At 45.1% G+C, this 19,232-nt stretch overlaps 1 protein-coding gene across 1 annotated transcript in view; it reads left to right on the top strand.

The window, feature by feature from the left end:
- Nucleotides 1-19,232, top strand: part of LIMCH1 (LIM and calponin homology domains 1) — a 204,773-nt gene that overhangs the window by 107,869 nt on the left and 77,672 nt on the right. The window contains exon 4 of the mRNA XM_066632917.1: nt 11,547-11,653. Coding sequence (XP_066489014.1) covers nt 11,547-11,653 — 107 coding nt within the window. The remainder of the gene's footprint in view (nt 1-11,546; nt 11,654-19,232) is intronic.

Raw genomic sequence — 19,232 nt, 5'->3', positions numbered from 1 at the left:
TGGCCTCATATGCTCTTTTGTCCATAGTTTTTATCTAATCACAAATTAAGCACTTAATTTTTCATGAATGCAATTACACAATCTCTTGAGCTATCCAGTCCCCCTATTATTTAATGCCTGTTTTAGACTTATGAAGTGTATTGAAGAACTACAGTTTTTGGAAAGACTAGATTTTAACGTGATTTCTGTGAACGGCTTAGGTGAGATCTTTCAAATCGCTGTTCACAGAAATCACATTAAAATCTAGTCTTTCCAAAAACTGTAGTTCTTCAATACACTTCATAAGTCTAAAACAGGCATTAAATAATAGGGGGACTGGATAGCTCAAGAGATTGTGTAATTAACATAAGAACATAAGAACATAAGAACAGCCCCACTGGATCAGGCCATAGGCCCATCTAGTCCAGCTTCCTGTATCTCACAGCGGCCCACCAAATGCCCCAGGGAGCACACCAGATAACAAGAGACCTCATCCTGGTGCTCTCCCCTACATCTGGCATTCTGACTTAACCCATTCCTAAAATCAGGAGGTTGCACATACACATCATGGCTTGTACCCCATAATGGATTTTTCCTCCAGAAACTCGTCCAATCCCCTTTTAAAGGCGTCTAGGCTAGACGCCAGCACCACATCCTGTGGCAAGGAGTTCCACAGACCGACCACGCGCTGAGTAAAGAAATATTTTCTTTTGTCTGTCCTAACCCGCCCAACACTCAATTTTAGTGGATGTCCCCTGGTTCTGGTATTACGTGAGAGTGTAAAGAGCATCTCCCTATCCACTCTGTCCATCCCCTGCATAATTTTGTATGTCTCAATCATGTCCCCCCTCAAGCGTCTCTTTTCTAGGCTGAAGAGGCCCAAACGCCATAGCCTTTCCTCATAAGGAAGGTGCCCCAGCCCCGTAATCATCTTAGTTGCTCTCTTTTGCACCTTTTCCATTTCCACTATGTCTTTTTTGAGATGCGGCGACCAGAACTGGACACAATACTCCAGGTGTGGCCTTACCATAGATTTGTACAACGGCATTATAATATTAGCTGTTTTGTTCTCAATACCCTTCCTAATGATCCCAAGCATAGAATTGGCCTTCTTCACTGCCGCCGCACATTGGGTCGACACTTTCATCGACCTGTCCACCACCACCCCAAGATCTCTCTCCTGATCTGTCACAGACAGCTCAGAACCCATCAGCCTATATCTAAAGTTTTGATTTTTTGCCCCAATGTGCATGACTTTACACTTACTGACATTGAAGCGCATCTGCCATTTTGCTGCCCATTCTGCCAGTCTGGAGAGATCCTTCTGGAGCTCCTCACAATCACTTCTGGTCTTTACCACTCGGAAAAGTTTGGTGTCGTCTGCAAACTTAGCCACTTCACTGCTCAACCCTGTCGCCAGGTCATTTATGAAGAGGTTGAAAAGCACCGGTCCCAGGACAGATCCTTGGGGCACACCGCTTTTCACCTCTCTCCATTGTGAAAATTGCCCATTGACACCCACTCTCTGCTTCCTGGCCTCCAACCAGTTCTCAATCCACGAGAGGACCTGTCCTCTAATTCCCTGACTGTGGAGTTTTTTCAGTAGCCTTTGGTGAGGGACCGTGTCAAACGCCTTCTGAAAGTCCAGATATATAATGTCCACGGGTTCTCCCGCATCCACATGCCTGTTGACCTTTTCAAAGAATTCTATAAGGTTGGTGAGGCAAGACTTACCCTTACAGAAGCCATGCTGACTCTCCCTCAGCAAGGCCTGTTCGTCTATGTGTTTGCAATTTCATGAATTGCATTCATGAAAAATTAAGTGCTTAATTTGTGCATCTCTTGCAAAGGGATGACTGTTTTCTTTGAAATGTCACTAAAAGAGCAAAAATGTGTGTATGTTCCACAGGTAAATGGTTATATTAGCAAGCATTTTTTAAAATCCAGAAATCAATCATCATTCATTTATATCTCCTATATATTATACCAGAATTCTGCCTAGTGATTTTAGGAAGCCATGCATATTTTAAATACCAGTTAGAGATGTAACAAAAATACTGGAACACATTATTTGGGGATGATTTGAGGACTTTGCGTAGCAGAATAGATAGTGAGCACAGTTTCCTTGAATCTTTCCTTTATCTGATTTCTGCCAAAGGTGGATTCCGTGATGCAAGATATGAATCTGGTATTGGGAGAAATGCTAAGGAAACCATTATCACCCATAATTCTTCCTGTCCTTGTTTAATATTCTTGACCTAATCTTTTGTCTTGATCGTATTTCATTTTTATTTGTAATCACCATATTACCTGTTTAGGTTTTAAAATACAGGTGCAGCCTCTTTATCCATGGATTTTATATCCAAGGATCTGGCTCAACACTGGACCCTTGAACCCATGTTGGGCCAGACTTGGGCCCCACCTGAACTCTCTGAAAGAGACTGAAGCTGTGCTCCAGTCCCCTCCAGAGGGCTTTCTGAATATTATTATTATTATTATTAACAACTCTGTATTTATCGGTATTTATATACCGCCTTTCTGGTCATTGGATTACTCCTCTGACTTTATTCAAGGCGGTTTACATAGGCAGGCATTTCTAAATCCCTCAAGGGGATTTTTACAAACATAGAGGTTTCTCTTTCAAGGACCAACAACATTTCAGAATGGATCTTCCTGGTCTGGTCTCACTTCTGGCCTCCAGTTCTCCCACGCAGGCTGACAAGCAGCTCCATCTCTCACATGGAGGGCAACCAAGACGCTTCTTGCTCACACCAAGAGCAGGTGGAATCACTCAGTTGGGCTTGCTAGCTGCTTCAAGGTCTTGCCATTCTCAGCTGTTCAGGGAACTGCCAGTGTCCTCGAACTGGCTACCTTCTGTTGTTATCTTTGGGCTAACGGAGGCTCTACCCTCTAGACCAGACCTCCTGCCCACTGCCTCTGCGGGTTTCAGAAAAGCTCATAGAACTGAAGGAATGCGACTTCCAGTTTTCTGAGAGAAACTGGAGGTGAAGTTTTTTTTGCCTTTTAAGGCATTCTGAGGCCTGGGGAAGCCCTTCGGAGGGCTTAAGGGGCTGATTTAATTATCTGGGGATAATCTGTGGATTTGATTACCTTTGAATTTCAGCATCCACAGGGGGTCCAAGAGCGGCTTCCCCGCAGGTATTTAGGCCCCACTTATATTAATGTATGTAGCACTAAGGGTGCCACCCTAAATGGCACTGGAACAGGTAGGCTGACTGGTCTGTGCTGTATCCAGCACAGGTTTGGTGCAGACTGGGCGTATCTTGAAGTAAGGGAATTTTATTTTATCCTGAGAAACACCCCAGGCACGCTATGGGGCTACTTGGATCTGTGTCCGCAGTTTCACCGGCACAAATCCAAGTTGCCCATGTAATGCTCTCGGATGGGGTACAAGGGTTAGGACCCAGTGTGTGTCACTGTAACCAGTCCCACCCCCCTCCCGGGTCTGATATGCTCCCCCGGTTGCCCTTCCCGACCCTAAAATGCCCCTTCCCACCCCTGTTCCTCTCTCCTGCAGTTCTCTCCCATCCCCTGTGCTGGCCTGCCCAGGCTAGCACAAACTCACCCAGCACAAGGCCATTGCCGGGTGAAGTCCCGGCTCTGCTAGGCCATTGCACATCAATGCACTGGCCTAGCCTGCTCTTAAGTCATAGTGAACATGCTTTACCACTCATTTATAACACTCGGGTTCAGGGTAGCATTAGGATTGTGCTGCTCAGATAACAGACTGTGGCTGCAATCCTAACCACACTTTCCTGAGAGTAAGCCCCATTGAACAAAATAGGACTTGCTTCTGAGTAGCCCTGGTTAGGATTGTGCCCCGTGCCAACGAAAACAAGTTCATTATCAGAACACTGAAATATAGTCATTGATTTTTTAATTCTGGGTGTCTAAACAATGGAAACAATGTTTCATAAAAGCTATCAGATTCTCCACAGCCCCTGCTTTCAAGTAATTTACAAGTGAATCTGGACAAAATGACCAGCTTCCAAATTTTATCCAACCATTTCCTGTTAAGTAGGTATTTGATCTTGTTTCCACTTAGGTGCCAGCACTACTTTAGCCAGAAGTAATAGCTTGAATGATTGTTTTGTTTTTTTTCCAAGAACTCATTAGATTATCATCTTCTGCTGTCTTGAGCAATACGAAAGTTATGGCTTTTCTGACTCTGCAGCCATTAGTTCACCACATTTTTGCACTATCATATCCCAGAAGTCTTGTATCTTTGGGCAGCTCCACCAAACACTGGTAACATGAGCTAATAAACCTATCCCTTTCCACCATTTAGATGAGAATGTTAGATTCTGTCCACATAACCTCACATTAATTTGAATTGTGTCTCTTGACACAAAATGTGTCTCTCGAAAATTGGAGCATATAGTTTGAGTCATATCTCTATCGATACTAGACCGTTCAAGAAAGTGAGCAGAAGAAAGTAAGAAAGTAGGTCTTCCTCTAATGTCTCAAGTAACTGGGTGTGAAGATGGAATGCACCATTTCCATGCTTGTCCAGTGTGGTTGCTATCCACAAAATGTACACTAAATTGTACTTGTATTGGCAACCTTCAGTCTCGAAAGACTATGGTATTGCGCTCTGAAAGGTGGTTCTGGCACAGCGTCTAGTGTGGCTGAAAAGGCCAATCCGGGAGTGACAATCCCTTCCACACCGGGAGCAAGTGCAGTCTGTCCCTGGTCTGTCTCCCTGGCTATGGGCCTTCCTTCTTTGCCTCTTAGCCTCAGACTGTTGGCAAAGTGTCTCTTCAAACTGGGAAACTAAATTGTACAAAATATAGTGTAGCCAAAATGTTTAATCACACCAACTGTACACTGTCTGTGATATGAAACTAATGTAACTTATAGCCTGCTTCGTTGCTTCCTAATATTATTTTTTTAAGTTTTTGAGCAACTTTCTGAAGTTGTTGATTTGAAAAACTTTCTTTTTAGTTTTCTTTTTTATATAACACTGGCATCAAAACTGCAATGCTGTGAATGGAATGGAATTAAAACTTGAGTACCCACAGCACTGCAATTTTTTTGTTTTGTTTAGTCCAAAGCTAGACCATTAGAGATTATTGAAACGTATACTTTGGCACGCCAGAAGTAGATGTTTAATTTTAAAAGAGGAAAGGAATTTGTTGCACTTCCCTTTTAGGAGGTCATGAACTTGAGCAGGAATGAACCTTTTTGGCAGCTGTAAATATTTCACTGCTTGCCTTTTGGGAATAGAGATTTGGTGTAATGGCTACTGCCAGGCCTTTCACCCTCACAGGCAGGCCTTACTGCTTTTGAGGGTCAGCTACGGTGGGAGTAGTGGGATTCTGTGGAAGGTTAGCAGGGCCTGTTGCCATCCCGCTGTGTGGCTGTCTTACATGACCACCCTCTCCTTGTCAGTGTTCGCTCACATTGCTAAGGAGGGTGTTGGGATTGGCCAATGATTCCTGTTTGTTGGCTCTAAATGAAAGATAACATTGCTTAATCTGACAGGAGAAAAAAAAAAAAGCACAAGAGAGGAAAGGAAAAATGGATGTATATAGTTGCATTAATAGCCGCACTATGTTTACAAGAGGCTTTGTAAGACTTGCCAGCTGGCGACACAGTTTGCTTTCAAGTATTTCATGTGGTGTTCATTTTCATGTTGAAATATCTGTTTCTTTTTTTGTAACTTTGCAACCGCAATGTTAACCGTTGTGAGGAGAATTCCACATTATTAGGCTGGGCTTTTGTTTTTGCCTTGTTCTTAATGTCCTAAGTCAGGGTGGTCCAACTTTGGACTGGGGGGACTGCATGACCCTTGTGTAACCCCTGGCTGGGGTACTGTGCGCCAACCAGGAAGTAATTTGTGGTGACGCGATGACATCACCGCCGATTACTTCCGTGTTCTGAGCCTGCCAAATGACTTTGGCAGGGCCAAAGTGGGTGTGTTGGGGCTTTTCAGTCTCCCTGCCACACCATTCCAGGATGGTATGGCAAGAGGGCAGAAAAACCTCTTGCATGCCCTGCTTCATTCCTGCCTTTGCGCTTTTCAGCTAGAGTGAAATGGGGCATCCCAGGGGTCTTGCAAGATCTCCCTTGCAGGGTATGCCCTGCCCTCAAGCAGATGCTGAGCAACGATGCTGCTTGACATCTGCTCGAGGAAGGGAAATGCTGGGCAAGAGCGTTTTGAGGCTGGTCAGGGTGGGGCACATGAGACCTCCCTCAGCATGCTTAGTCCTACTCCAGCAGACAACAAGTGAAGTGCCTTTCCTCATCATCTGCTAGATTGAGCGGCAGTGCAGCTGCCTCAGGGGAATGGGGAGGGGCTTCATGCCTCACGGACCTCATGTTGAACCACCCTGTCCTAAGTCTTGGACCTCTTCATGCATTACCACCATAACATGGAACCTGCTTCCCAGTATTGTCTTCAGTGTTATTCATTGTGGTAGCATTTGAAAACCTAGAACTGTGCAGATGGGATGAGTGTGCGGCCTTTCCACCTGTATGTACCGCAGCTAGAATGGAAGGATGGCAGTTGGTCAGGGCATGTAAGATGAACCACATCCAGTTGATTGTGACTATCAAATAATGCCACATGTTTCAGAGCTCTCCCATGTAAAAGCAAAAATGGCATTCTCCTTGATGTATAGATTTGTAATGTTGTGAATAAATAGATCTGTATCTAATTTTTCACAAATTGGACTGGTTTTGAACAAACAAACAAAAAATGATGTAAACCAGATCATTCTGAAGTAGTCCTAATAAAAAATACCAAAAAAAGCAGCCTCTTCATCTGGTCATAGAAAATGTTCTTAGACTATACTTACAAATAGGAAGTTACACTTGTACATGTGCTGAATGTAGGAGCCATGTTCTACTTGAAGAAAAAAATAAAGAATACTTGTCTGCATCAAAGGAAAAAAATTTCAGCATCTCCTGAAATAGGCTGGGGTTGGTGACAGAATGTTACAGCACAATCCTAGGCCAGTGGTTCCCAAACTCCTACAAGGGAATTGGGAACCACCTAAGTAGGTGTGGGGACAAGGCTAAGGCAGTGATGTGATCCCTAGGTTCACGCTGCTGCCAGGAACAGAAGGAGGGTTTGCTTACATCCTACATACAGTACTGGCATCCAGGGGTGTGAGGAGCCCCATGGACAGCTCCACAGGGCTCCCCAAGCCTCAGAAACTGAAAAGTAAATGGAACCCACTTCCAGTTTTCTATCATGAAACTGGTAGTGGGTTCCATCTCAGTTTCTGAGGCTTGGGGAGCCCTGCAGAGCATCTGCGGGGCTCCCCGCACCCCCCCCAATTCCAGTGCTGCTTTTAAAGGAAGCAAACCCCCCTTTTCCTGGTAGTGGCATTATCCTGAGGATTGCATCACTACCTTCTCCTTAAAGAGGCATAGGCCAGTGCTTCCCAAGCTGGTGACCAGTTTGGCAACTACTATCCTAAGCATGTGTTCAATTAAACTTACTCCCAGGTAAGTGCGTATAGATTTTCTGCCTTATACTGGATAGAAGAGCTTTGGAGCCTGAATTCCTATTTAACCATGAATATATCAGACATTCTGCTTCCTAACCTGTCCTGCAGCATGTTTATGCGAAAAAGAGAAAAAAAATCTTGCCATGTCCAAATGCAGTTTCCTCTCTGGAAGAGAGTCCTTCCTCAGTTTTTGTCTTTGCTCTCCTTCTGTACCATGAACTGAATTCAGTGCAAATGGGAGCTCTCTGAAACTTTGAGCCTGGGATATTTGCAATGTGACTAGTGGTGACTGCAAGCTTTGTGTGTGCACGCTGATGTTGGCATGCCAAATGCCATAGCGATTACTGAACTGATCACTGCACACTGAAATAATAAAGAGTGCAACTCTTGCGAAACTGTAGAAGTACAAAACAAACAATGAGGTTGAAAGGAGGGATAGTTTTCCTCAGTATCTTCCTGATAGATGGGACTTAGAGAAGACATCCATTCTGCCCTCATTCTGTATCGCTTTCTATATTTGTGTTAACTTTATTGAGGAGTGCAAAAGAGAAAGCACACGTTCTTGCATCAAATCACAATGTGTTTGTACTGATAAAAAGTGATAAATTATAATAGTGTCAAGCTTCATGTTTGCATGAAACTATATGTTTGTGTAAAAGTTACATTTACTTGTTCATTCCCCTAGGGCAGGGGTCGGCAACCTTAAACATTCAAAGAGCCATTTGGACCCATTTTCCGGAAAAAAGAAAACCTCGGGAGCCACGAAAGCCTTTTGACATCTAAAATGAAAACAACACTGCATATATAGTTTGCGCTCCCCTCTTATAGGTCCCAGTTATATAATATACTCCCCTCGTGTAGGTCACAGTTATATAATACACTCCCCTCTTATAGGTCCCACTAAAAATCAGGTCCAGACCCACAGTTGGAGAACAACTGTTTTAGATTGTGCACAGGTGAACTTCTTGTGAAGGATACTGTCATTCTTTACTGTCATTTACTTCTGTACTTCTGTAAATGCCTTTCCACACAATACTACCTCTGACAAGACCACTTAGTACTACTTAACACTGTTCACAAAAGTGCTCCTGAACAAACACGCTAAGAGTTCAAAACTGCATAAAATAAAAGGCATACTAACAGTGATTACTTCCCAACCATGAAATATGCTTTGGTGCTACATATACAGTATGTTACACATACAGTTATACAAATATATACAGAATACCATCTGGTGCAGGGGTCTCCAAACCCCTTTCAGGTTTCCAAGTGAAGGAAATGGAGCAGTGAGAGTGTGAGTGAGTGACAGGGGGTGCTGAGTGGGGAGCTTGAAGGCTGTAATCCTGTGCACACTTTCCTGGGAGTAAGCACAATGGGACTTACTTCTGAGGAGACACGCACAGGATTGTGCTCTAAGTTTGGGAGGAGGACAGAGCAGCTGCACTCAATTGCTTGCTTTTGCCTTGGCTCCTTGGGGTCAGGGCTGCTTGTGGGAAGGGGGGTCATCAGGGTGTTCAAACCCCATTCGTTTACACACCCTCCCCTACACGGGCAGGCGGCTGGCGCTGCGGCTCGGGCGGGAAGGAACATGCGGCGGGGGGCTCGCCCTTGGCGGCGGTGCAGGCTCTTTGGGCAGGAGCTGCTCTGCCAGCCGTTCTCACCCTTTCCTATGGGGCGCAGCCGCAGGAGGCACACGAGTGTGCTTGGGCTGGTGAGCGGCGGCTGCGTCGCAGGAGCGGCGAGCCCCTCCCCCCCAGACGGGTTGGCCCCGCACGGAGCCGCAACAGAAGGCTGAAAGAGCCGCTTGTGGCTCCAGAATGGCAGGTTGCCGACCCCAGCCCTAGGGAACTCAAGGCAGTTTATAGAAATCAATAAAAGCAGCCAATACAAGAGCATGATACAGCCACAAAAGCAAAACAGAAATGTGCATTTGAATTGCTTAATGATAGAGTTTGTCTGTCTGTCTGTCTGTCTGTCAGATTTATACTCTGCCTTTCTTCCAATGGTAAAGCATCTAGTGGGGAAATGGTAAAGCAAGTAACATAAATACTCATGTGGGCTAGTGACTTCTCTGAATTTTTTGGCAAGTCTGCAGCTAGATGGCCTGCCAGACCACTGAAGGCCATAAATCATTCTGTTGCTCCTTTAATCCAGTCTGTTAAGTGTGTTTAGGATATGTGATTGCAGTAACATAATAAATTCAGTCGACTTGCTTCTTAGTTCCGCTCCGAGTTCTGCAGTAGCCGAACTCGGAGTAGCTGACTTCGGAGCAACTCAACTGAGAGCACAATACTATCTTCTCCTTCAACCAGTGCTGCACAGTGGCCAAAGTATATTCCTTACCCTAAGGAGACCCCCCCCCAGCCGTTTCCTAACCTGTGCTGGATACTGCGCAGCTCATATGGTGTGGCTGTGCCAGCACAGGTTTGGATTGGGCTGCCTGTTGCTCCTGCGACTTTGTGAAGCAGCTCAGAGTGGTTGAACCCAGCTGAACCCAGGCAGCAGGTTGCGCTTTTCACATGGTGTCACCCTCTCAGCTGAGGTAACCCACACCTCCTGCACCCCTGTAGCAATGCCCCTAGGTAGCACCTGTGATAGCAGCAGTCTTTGACTGCTCAACAGCCATAAATTTTGTCCCAGAATCCCCCCTGAATGATGCTGCAACATGATGTGGTATTATTTTATGGAGGGTTTTTGGAGGAAAACCTAGCAGCCAGTGGATGGGAAACTTTTCGTGCCCCCGCCCCCGATTGCTAAAATCACCTCCTTTCATTTTTCATCACCTCATTCAGAATGAGGTGGACAAAATGTGTCATTTCTGATTACCAATAAAAATAGCCCAATGGACGCACTTTGCTAGTCAAGTTCCAGTTAAATGGCGTATCCATGCCAATCTGTTTGATTGCATCTTGAAATGCTCCATAGGTGCCTGCAAAAAGACAGCAGAAAAATACTTGCGTTGTACTGATATCTCAGTAACTCTTAAAACAATTGTTGGGACACTGTTGGTATGCTGGGACACTTTTCCCCATATTGCAGTTCATGGCTGTGAGTTTTAACCTGGCAATTAGTCCTGAGGTGCCATTTGGAAATCCAGGGTTTTCCAAAATTCTAGGTGCTAGTTGAGATACTTTGGGATCCGATGTGGGAGAAGCAACTCTGTCCTGATTTGTACATGGATACTGTGCATGCTGCATCCTTGTTTCAAATCATTGTTGGCTTCACATGATTACAGAGATTATGAGGCTGTGGTGCACCACAATGTCATACTGCAACTTATAACCACATGGAAATGGTTTCTGGTGGAGTGGTCTTACCCACAATGTTTAATGTTAATGGGATTGTCTGATGCGTTCCTGATGTTTGCATCTCATCTTCTGTCCTTCCCAGACTGGAAAGTTATTGGAAAAGGTACCTCCAGTCTCGTTGCTACAGGTATACAGGCTGTGTATTCAGAACGTGGGAGTTCTGAGCATGCATCAAGACCTCCTGTGCCCAGAACAGGTCACTGGAGTAGAATATTCAGTAAGCCCTAAGTACACAGGTTTCTGTTTTGGGGTGCCTGGTACTATGATCTTACCAAAGGGCAACTGGGCAGAGCAGTTAGACTTTTATAGGGAAGGGACAAATGCAGCTTGCCAAGGTTCCATCAAGAACCATCTTCCGTATGACGAGTCTGGGTTTTATGATTTTGTACTGAGTTGCTATAACTGTTATGCAAATCGTTAATTTTGTTAGGTGATTTGAAGGCAGGGGAAGGCAGAACAGGGAAGGGGCTGGGGAAGGGTGGATCAACTCTGAAGGGGGGTGGCAAATTAGCAGTTTAGCTATCTCAAGTCCGAGTAGACTCCTCTGTTCTACGGAGACTTACCCCTAGATAAGGGAACATTTTTTTCCCCTTACCCAGAAGAAACCTACTGGACTGCTCTCCATAGGATGCAACATGGACCTTTTTGCTGTGCCTGCATCAGCATGGGGTGGGGGATGCATAAGACTGGGCCCTAATTCACTGGAAATAGAACAAGGGGAAGGGTGAAGGGGATAGCCTTCTATAAAAGGAGATATCAAATTGGTTTGCATTTGTTTCAGGACAATATTGCCTTGTTCTTAAGAGGCTGCAAGGAATTGGGGCTGAAAGAATCTCAGCTTTTTGACCCAGGGGATCTGCAGGACACCTCAAACAGGGCAACAGTCAAGTAAGTAAAACACCACTTGCATTTTTTTTTTTTTTTTTTTGCTTTTGCAATTGCTCCAAGTAGGACTAACTGGCTCCAGTTTTTAGTGGAAAGGTGACCTCTGGAAACATGTTCTCCTAGAACAGGGGTGTCCAAAGTTTTTGGCTGGAGGGCCACATCATCTCTCTGACACTGCGTCAGGGGCCGGGGGGAAAAAAGAATGAATTTACATTTAAAATTTGAATAAATTTACATAAGTTTACATAAATGAATATATTAAAGATGAACTTATATGAATGAATGAAGGTCTTGCAATAGCTCAAGGCCTATAAAAGGTCTTGCACAAAGCAAGGCTGACCTTTCCCTTGCTGCCACTGCTGCATCACAGATGTGAAACAGCAAGCAGAGGAGGAAGCCCTCCTCGCACAGCTCATGCAAAGAGGTCAAACAGTTGCCTTCACGCTGAAAGCAGTTGTGTCGGGCCAGTGCGGGCTGCAACAAATCTCTGGAGGGCCAGAGGCTCATTGGAGACTGGGGGCTCCCTGAGGGCCGCATTGAGAGGCCTCGAGGGCCGCATGTGGCCCCAGGGCCGGGATTTGGACACCCCTCTCCTGGAAGAATGCTTCCTCCTCCAGGTTTGGTCTGGTCTCTTAATAGTTATGGTCTTATGTTGGTCTCCTCAGTGTTCTTTTTTCTTCTGCTGTCCTAGGTGGTGGCTGCAGCAGTAAAACCTGTCTTCCATGGTCCCTATCTTATCTTTGGTCTGTTTTTCCCCCCTGTACCGACAGCACCAAGAGGCATGTGAAAGAGTCTGCCTCTTTGGTCACTACTACCACCACACTACACCACACCACAGCTTCCTGTTGAAATGGGTACTCTTCCCTGTACATCCCTTCAGTGAGGCAGAGACCTCTGGAAGGCAAAGTCCTGTTTCAGGAGGGGAAGGGGAGGAAGAGTGGAGTGACTCTCTTGCCTGAGACAGTGTTCCATTGCTGTTGCCTCTATGCACTTCTCTTTAAGGGCCTTTGGAAATAAGCTCCCACTTCATGAGGAAAAGGATGCCCCAGTGCTGGATTAGCACAGGAACACATGCACATGAATTTATAGGGGGACATAAGAACAGCCCCACTGAATCAGGCCTTAGGCCCATCTAGTCCAGCTTCTGTATCTCACAGCGGCCCACCAAATGCCCCAGGAAGCACACCAGATAACAAGAGACCTGCATCCTGGTGCCCTCCCTTGCATCTGGCATTCTGGCATAGCCCATTTCTAAAATCAGGAGGTTGCACATACGCATCATGGCTTGTAACCCATAATGGATTTTTCCTTCAGAAACTTGTCCAATCCCCTTTTAAAGGCGTCCAAGTCAGATGCTGTCACCACATCCTGTGGCAAGGTGTTCCGGTTTCTGGTCTGGAGGACGATAGTATGCCCCCAGTATTACATCGCTCCTCAGGCCTGGTAATTTAACCCACAGAGATTCTATGGTGGGGTCGGACCCACCTTCAGTCTCTACTTTGCTGGATTCTATGCCTTCCTTAACATAAACGGCCACCCCACCTCCAACATGCCTCTCCCTGTCCCTCCTGTAGAGTTTATAGCCCGGGATTGCGGTATCCCACTGATTTTCCTCATTCCACCAGGTGTTCCATTCCGCATTCCAGCAGGGGGTGTCAGACCTGACATCCATGGTGGGACCCTATGCTGACACTGAACCTAATACCGTCCACAATATATCTGTTTTGCTGTGCCATAGAATCACAAGACTGTGACTTGCTATGTACTAGTCCACTGGTCTTCAAGGGTGCCCATGGAAGGTCATTGTGACCTAATCTCAAGATGGATTGTATTGGAGGGAGAGAGAGAAAGAGAGAGCGTGGGCATTTATGGCTTATAATTTAAATGGGCCCTATCTTTCAGACTAGGAATAAAGGGAGGTCCCACGTCTCACAGAAAAAAGAAAAAACTGATGTTGTTGACATTTCTGATATTTGCAACTGAATCTGGAATTGCACATTTTGTTTTATGACCTGTTTATCAGCATGTAAGCTCTTATTTTTATATAATTGTTTGTTTGTTGTACTCTTTGGAGGACACATTGTAGCAATAAAAGTTGAGTTGAGGTAAAATCACTAAGTGAAGCTTCAGCTTGTAATTCTTTTTTGGAACACTTGTGAACATGGTCAAGGATGGCCTTGACTCTAAGCCACCCTAGACGTCTGCTAGGGAAGCACTTCTTGGGGAGTGCAGCTCTTTTGCTGCAGCAGCCAAGGAGGAAGGAAGGACGTTCTTTGGCAAGTCTGCCTTGGAGGATGTACTGCTTCTTCTCAGCAGCTTAGGGAATGGTCAAAGAATGAGGGAGCACCTGTTGTTTCAGGATGGTACATGTGACGATAAGAGAACTTGAAAGGTGCAAGAAGGAACAACCAAGAAATGGAAACAGGATTCAGGGTGATGCTTGAGTGGATAATGGAACCATCTGATCAATACTTGGGTCTAAGGTTCCAAAAGAGATGCAGAGGGAAAAGTCGATTCACTGTTACCAGTAGGGCAAGTTGCGTAATTGGGAGCTTGCGAAAGAGGACCAGCTCACATAGGGCCTCAGAAAGTTACCGTGAAATGGGTCCAGATGGCCTGTGAAGCCCAGGAAGTTCAGAATCCTGCACATAATATTTACTATGATTAATTTACCCAGAGCACTGAAAGGTCTAGATCCTGATCTTAATTGAAAATGTAATCTGATACTTTGAAAAGAAGTGCTAAAATAGTATTGAGATGAAAGCATTTGTTCACAAAACAGCTTAAATTTATTGATTGCATTTATACCCTGCCTATGTCCTGGTAAGGATATTTGAAGTGACTTACAAAGGTTAAAAACATATGGCAGTAATACTGTAAAACAAAACATTAAAAACAAAGCATCCAGTGGATCACATAAGATTAAGCAAATTAAAATTACGTTCAGTTATTCATATTTATAGCACCAGTGCTTCTAAGTAGGCAGACAAATTAAGTACCTTGTTATTGCAGATGAAAGGGACTTTCAAGATACTTTATCACACTCATTAAAGAATCTTCCATTTGTCCTGTGATTAAACAAACCATCAGTTCATTTAACTTATGGTGGAAAAGCAGACAGTGTGTCTGTGAGTGAATGAGAGACAGAATAAATTCAGGCAAGCCACCCACCCACCACCCAGCGCTCCACTACACAACAAATATGGTAGTCTCAAATAGTGGCAATAAATAAATGGCATTGTTTTCCTTGTTACATTTATATCTCCCATTCCTAAAATGTAAGGGGCATGTATGGGGTTCCACTATCAGTTCCCAAATCTTCTACCTGCTTAGCTTCACAAACAGAATGATATCAGCCACCTTCCCTTCACTCTCTGGAACAGTCTAGTCATATAGTTTATCTCAGAGGGCTTAAGATTTATAAGTGGTGAGTCTGAGAGCCTTGGGAGTGATTTCAGGACACCTAAATGTAGAAGTGTGGGTGGCATTATTCTGGGTACAGCTAGCTTCAGTCCTAAGCAGTCAAGCCTGCAAAAGCCTTGGTATCATCGGATCAGTTCCATTGTTGATCCACTCTCCAGCTCAACTCTTGAAAGCAGGCTCCCAGGTAACTAGGTTAGAGAACTTATCCCCTCTGCTGCTGCTGCCCTGGAACAGAACTTGCATGGTTTTTTCTTCATCCCACTCTGCAGCCACTCCTCCCACATTAAATGCTCCTTCCTGGAAGCTCTGTGGTTTGGACTGGGAACATGATAGGCTGCAGCTTGGACTGGTCTAGTGAGCTTCCTTGGACAGTGAGTACTCAAGCCTTGGGATTTTGTTTATGCGCAGAAGGGAGTAGAGGTGTGCAGTGTCTGCCCCTGGAGTTGGCAGGCAGCATGAAGCCTATGAATTAGCTCAGTGGTTTTCAACCAGTGTGCCACAGCACATTGGTGTGCCGTGAACGATCTGCAGGTGTGCTGCAGGAGTTTGGGGGAAGGTAATTTATTAGTAGGGCCATTGGGGATGTGAGCCCCCTGCTGGCAGCATGGTGTACTTTGTGAATTGCAGAAAAAACTAATGGTGTTTCAGTTTTCTGTTCTGGCTTTAGCTCCTGTCCTAATTTCCTATTCCTCCAAAGGACAACAGGAACTTGGAGATGAAAAACTTTTTATCTCAGGTATGGGTTTGGCAGACTGTCTGTGGTGTTGACCTGATCACGGTTCTGCCTTTTCCAGAAGATCCTGAGTGACTCCATGATAGTTCTTCCCAAGAACGAAAAGCACTACTCTTTGAACCTCTGGTCCCTGCAACATTCCCCTCTGCAGACCAGTGGTAGAACCAGAAGGTGCAGCGAACAGCACATTTTCTCTCACTTGTCACTTCCCTTCCCTCTTAGGAATTGTGATTCAGGAAGCCAAACAGCTAAGAAGAGACTTAATCCTTTTATTTGTTGCTCTGTCTCCCCAGCAACTGCCCTTTATTTATTTACACAGTATTTAGAAATGTATCCCCACCCGTCTTTGCAACCTCTGGATTTTGGGAGTGTAAATTCAGTTATCTAGAGAGTCCCATGCTGTGTTTATCTAGACTTAGCTCACGGGCTTCTGAAGAGTCAAGTATAAGCCAAAATTGAAGAAAATTGGCTGCTTTAGGAAGATACATTGACATCCTTCCTAATCCCAGGTTCCTCATGGCTAACTGTGATTTCCCACAAAATCTTAACTCAGCTGTTTCCTCATAATGATCTGTCAAAGAGCAGTAGTTTTCTGTCTAACACTAACATTCCTGTCTTATGGGCCTGAGTCTGTGAACTTCTGTACTTGACATATAATGCTGCAAGCCTGTGCTCCATTATATGCTAAGGCCCGTTAAGGCCCTCTCTGGATCAAGAGGTGGGATACAAATAAAAGAAATAAATGCACTGGCTCTTCGGTTGCAGTTCAGGGCACAACTAAGGCTGTGAACTGGAAAAAGAAGTGAAGGGAGAAAAAAGTGTCCTAAAAGTGCAGAATAAAAAAGAGGCAGAAGGACCTGGAAATACGTCAACATAAAATGTATGAAGAGAGTATGCACATAGTAAGACTGTGTAGTATTATTATTAATTAGCATTTATGTAGTACTTCAGTGTTTGTTGCCCTTGACATAAATTATCTTACTTACTTCTGCAACAACCATGTTAGCTATTTTGACCAAAAACCATCCCCCAAAGTTAGGATGACTTGCAGGGAAAGTGATAGGAGGGCCCAGGACCCACATGTGGTCTGAGCAAACATCTTTTAAGGCAGTAGCTCCGTGGTTCTCAAACATTTCAGCACTGGGACCCACTTTTTAAAAACAACACTCTTATCAGGACCAGCCAAGCTTTAGGAGAGTAAACAGAAAAGATTTCACTTTATCTGCTGTTCAAGACGCTATTTTTATTCTTCGTTAGGAGGGGACTGCTTTCTGGAACATTTGTTGAGCTCCACGTTCATTAGATTGGGACCATTCTGATGGTCTTGCATTCATTCCCCTTTGCCTGACCTTCAGTAACAGCTGGGGCATGCTTGCCTGAGAACCAGGGTGGTGTAGTGGTTTGGGAGGTGGACTTAGACCTGGAAGATCCAGGTTTGCATCCCCCCTCAGCCACAAAGCTTCCTGGGTGACCTTGGGCCAGTCACTTTCTCTCAGCCTCACCTACCTCACAGGGTTGTTGCGAGGATAAAAGGAGGAGGGGAGCAGCTGTGTACACCATCCCGAGCTCTTTGGAGGAAGGGTGGTATAAAAATGCAATAAAATAAATAAATACTTGTGAGTATTGTAGGGGGAAATTAAAACAGGTTTCCTCTTTGGAGATGGGGGGGAAGCAGAGTAGTTTAAGCAGCAGACCCCCCTCCCTCACCTGGCTGCTAATCAATAAAAAGACAAAAGAGGCGATGGCTTCTTAAAGTTGCAAAAAGATGTTTACTTACAGTTCCATAGAATGTATATTTACAGCATCTGATTACAGCTAACACTTAGAGATAGCAAGTCCCTGGAGCTGCCTCGCCCTGCATGCCTTGTGCCCAGGATGGCCCGGGCATCAGAGCTCCGGTGTGCGCATCAGGTCGGTGGTCAGAGGCCAGGAAGAAGTGCTCAGAGGAGAAGGGAAGGATAAAGGGTTAGGGCCACACCCCCACAAGAATCACAGATAGAACAGGTAGAAAGGTCAGGGTCACTGGCCCATAGCTTGACCCCTTCTGGACAGCATCCTGCCCCCTCTGGACAGCAGATGGAGTTGCACCAGCTCAACACTACCACTTCATTTCAGTTTCCATAGGACTCAATGTATTTTCCTTGTCAGGAAAATGTATTCTCCATAGCAGGAGGTCTGGTCTAGAGGGTGGAGCCTCTGTTAGCCCAAAGATAACATCTGAAGGTTGCCAGTTTGAGACCACTGGCAGCTCTGTGAATGGTGAGACCTTGAAGCAGCTGACAAGCTGAGCTGAGTTATTCCACCTGCTCTTTGGTGTGAGCGAAGAAGCGTCTTGGTTGCCCTTCAAGTGAGAGATGAAGGAGCTGCTTGTCAGCCAGCGAGGGAGGCAACTGGGGGCCAGAAGTTATACCAGACCAGAACAGATCCATCTGAAATGTTGCGCGGTTCTTGAAAGACAGAACCTTTCTGTTATTGTAAAAATCCCCTCGGGGGTTTAGAGACAGCCTGCCTATGTAAACCGCCTTGAATAAAGTCAGAGGAGTAATCTGATGACCAGAAAGGCGGTATATAAATACAGTAATAATAATAATAATAAATAATGTCAGCTTGGAGGGCGTGACATCCTTCTTGAGTGTTTTATGGGGCCTACATTCATCGAATCTGGACCATTCCAGTGATGCTGTGTTACTCTCAGCCTGAAGTGGACTAAGGGCACAATTCTGTTCAACTTTCCAGTGCTGATACAGCCGTGCCAGTGGTGCACGAGCTGCATCCTGTGGTGGTGCAGCAGTCACGGAGGCCTCCTCAAGATAAGGGACTGTATGTTCTCTTATCTCAGGGCTGAAATGTGGTGCATCAGCATTGGAAAGTTGGATAGGATTGGCTACTTTTCCTATTGACATGTTTGCCTACTCATGAATAAATCCACGTGAGCAGCTCAGTTTCACTTTCCATGGGGCTCAATACATTTTTCTTGTTGGCTATCAGCTTGTCAGTTACAGTTCCATGACCTGCCAACAATTAGGTTGCAACCCAGTAGTGGGTCCTAACCCACACTTTGGCAAACACTGCACTAGGTGGATAATAAAAGTATTGTCCAAACTGGTCCTAAGGTGTTCTTCATTGTTTATGAGGTGTTAAGAATGTGTATTCAGTATAGTCAGCATTTTTATCCCAGTATTACAAATGGGAACTGTAGTATATCGCTTGACTGAGTTCCTGCTGGAAGTGAGATTTGCACCAGGGACTTTCTTGCTCACTTTCTTAACTCAACCTCACAAACAATGAAGAACACCATAAGACTAATTTGGACAATACATTTATCATCAACCTAGTGCAGTTATCTCAAACCTTTTTTGTGCTATGAAATCAATCAAGCAGGAGACTAGGGATCTTAGGAGCTGGGTCTCACTCAGAGGTGCTCCG

This window comes from Tiliqua scincoides, chromosome 6, assembly GCF_035046505.1.
Source record: "Tiliqua scincoides isolate rTilSci1 chromosome 6, rTilSci1.hap2, whole genome shotgun sequence".
NCBI lineage: Eukaryota > Metazoa > Chordata > Lepidosauria > Squamata > Scincidae > Tiliqua > Tiliqua scincoides.
Note: the sequence above shows the minus strand (reverse complement) of the source record. Positions and strands in the feature narration are given on the sequence as shown.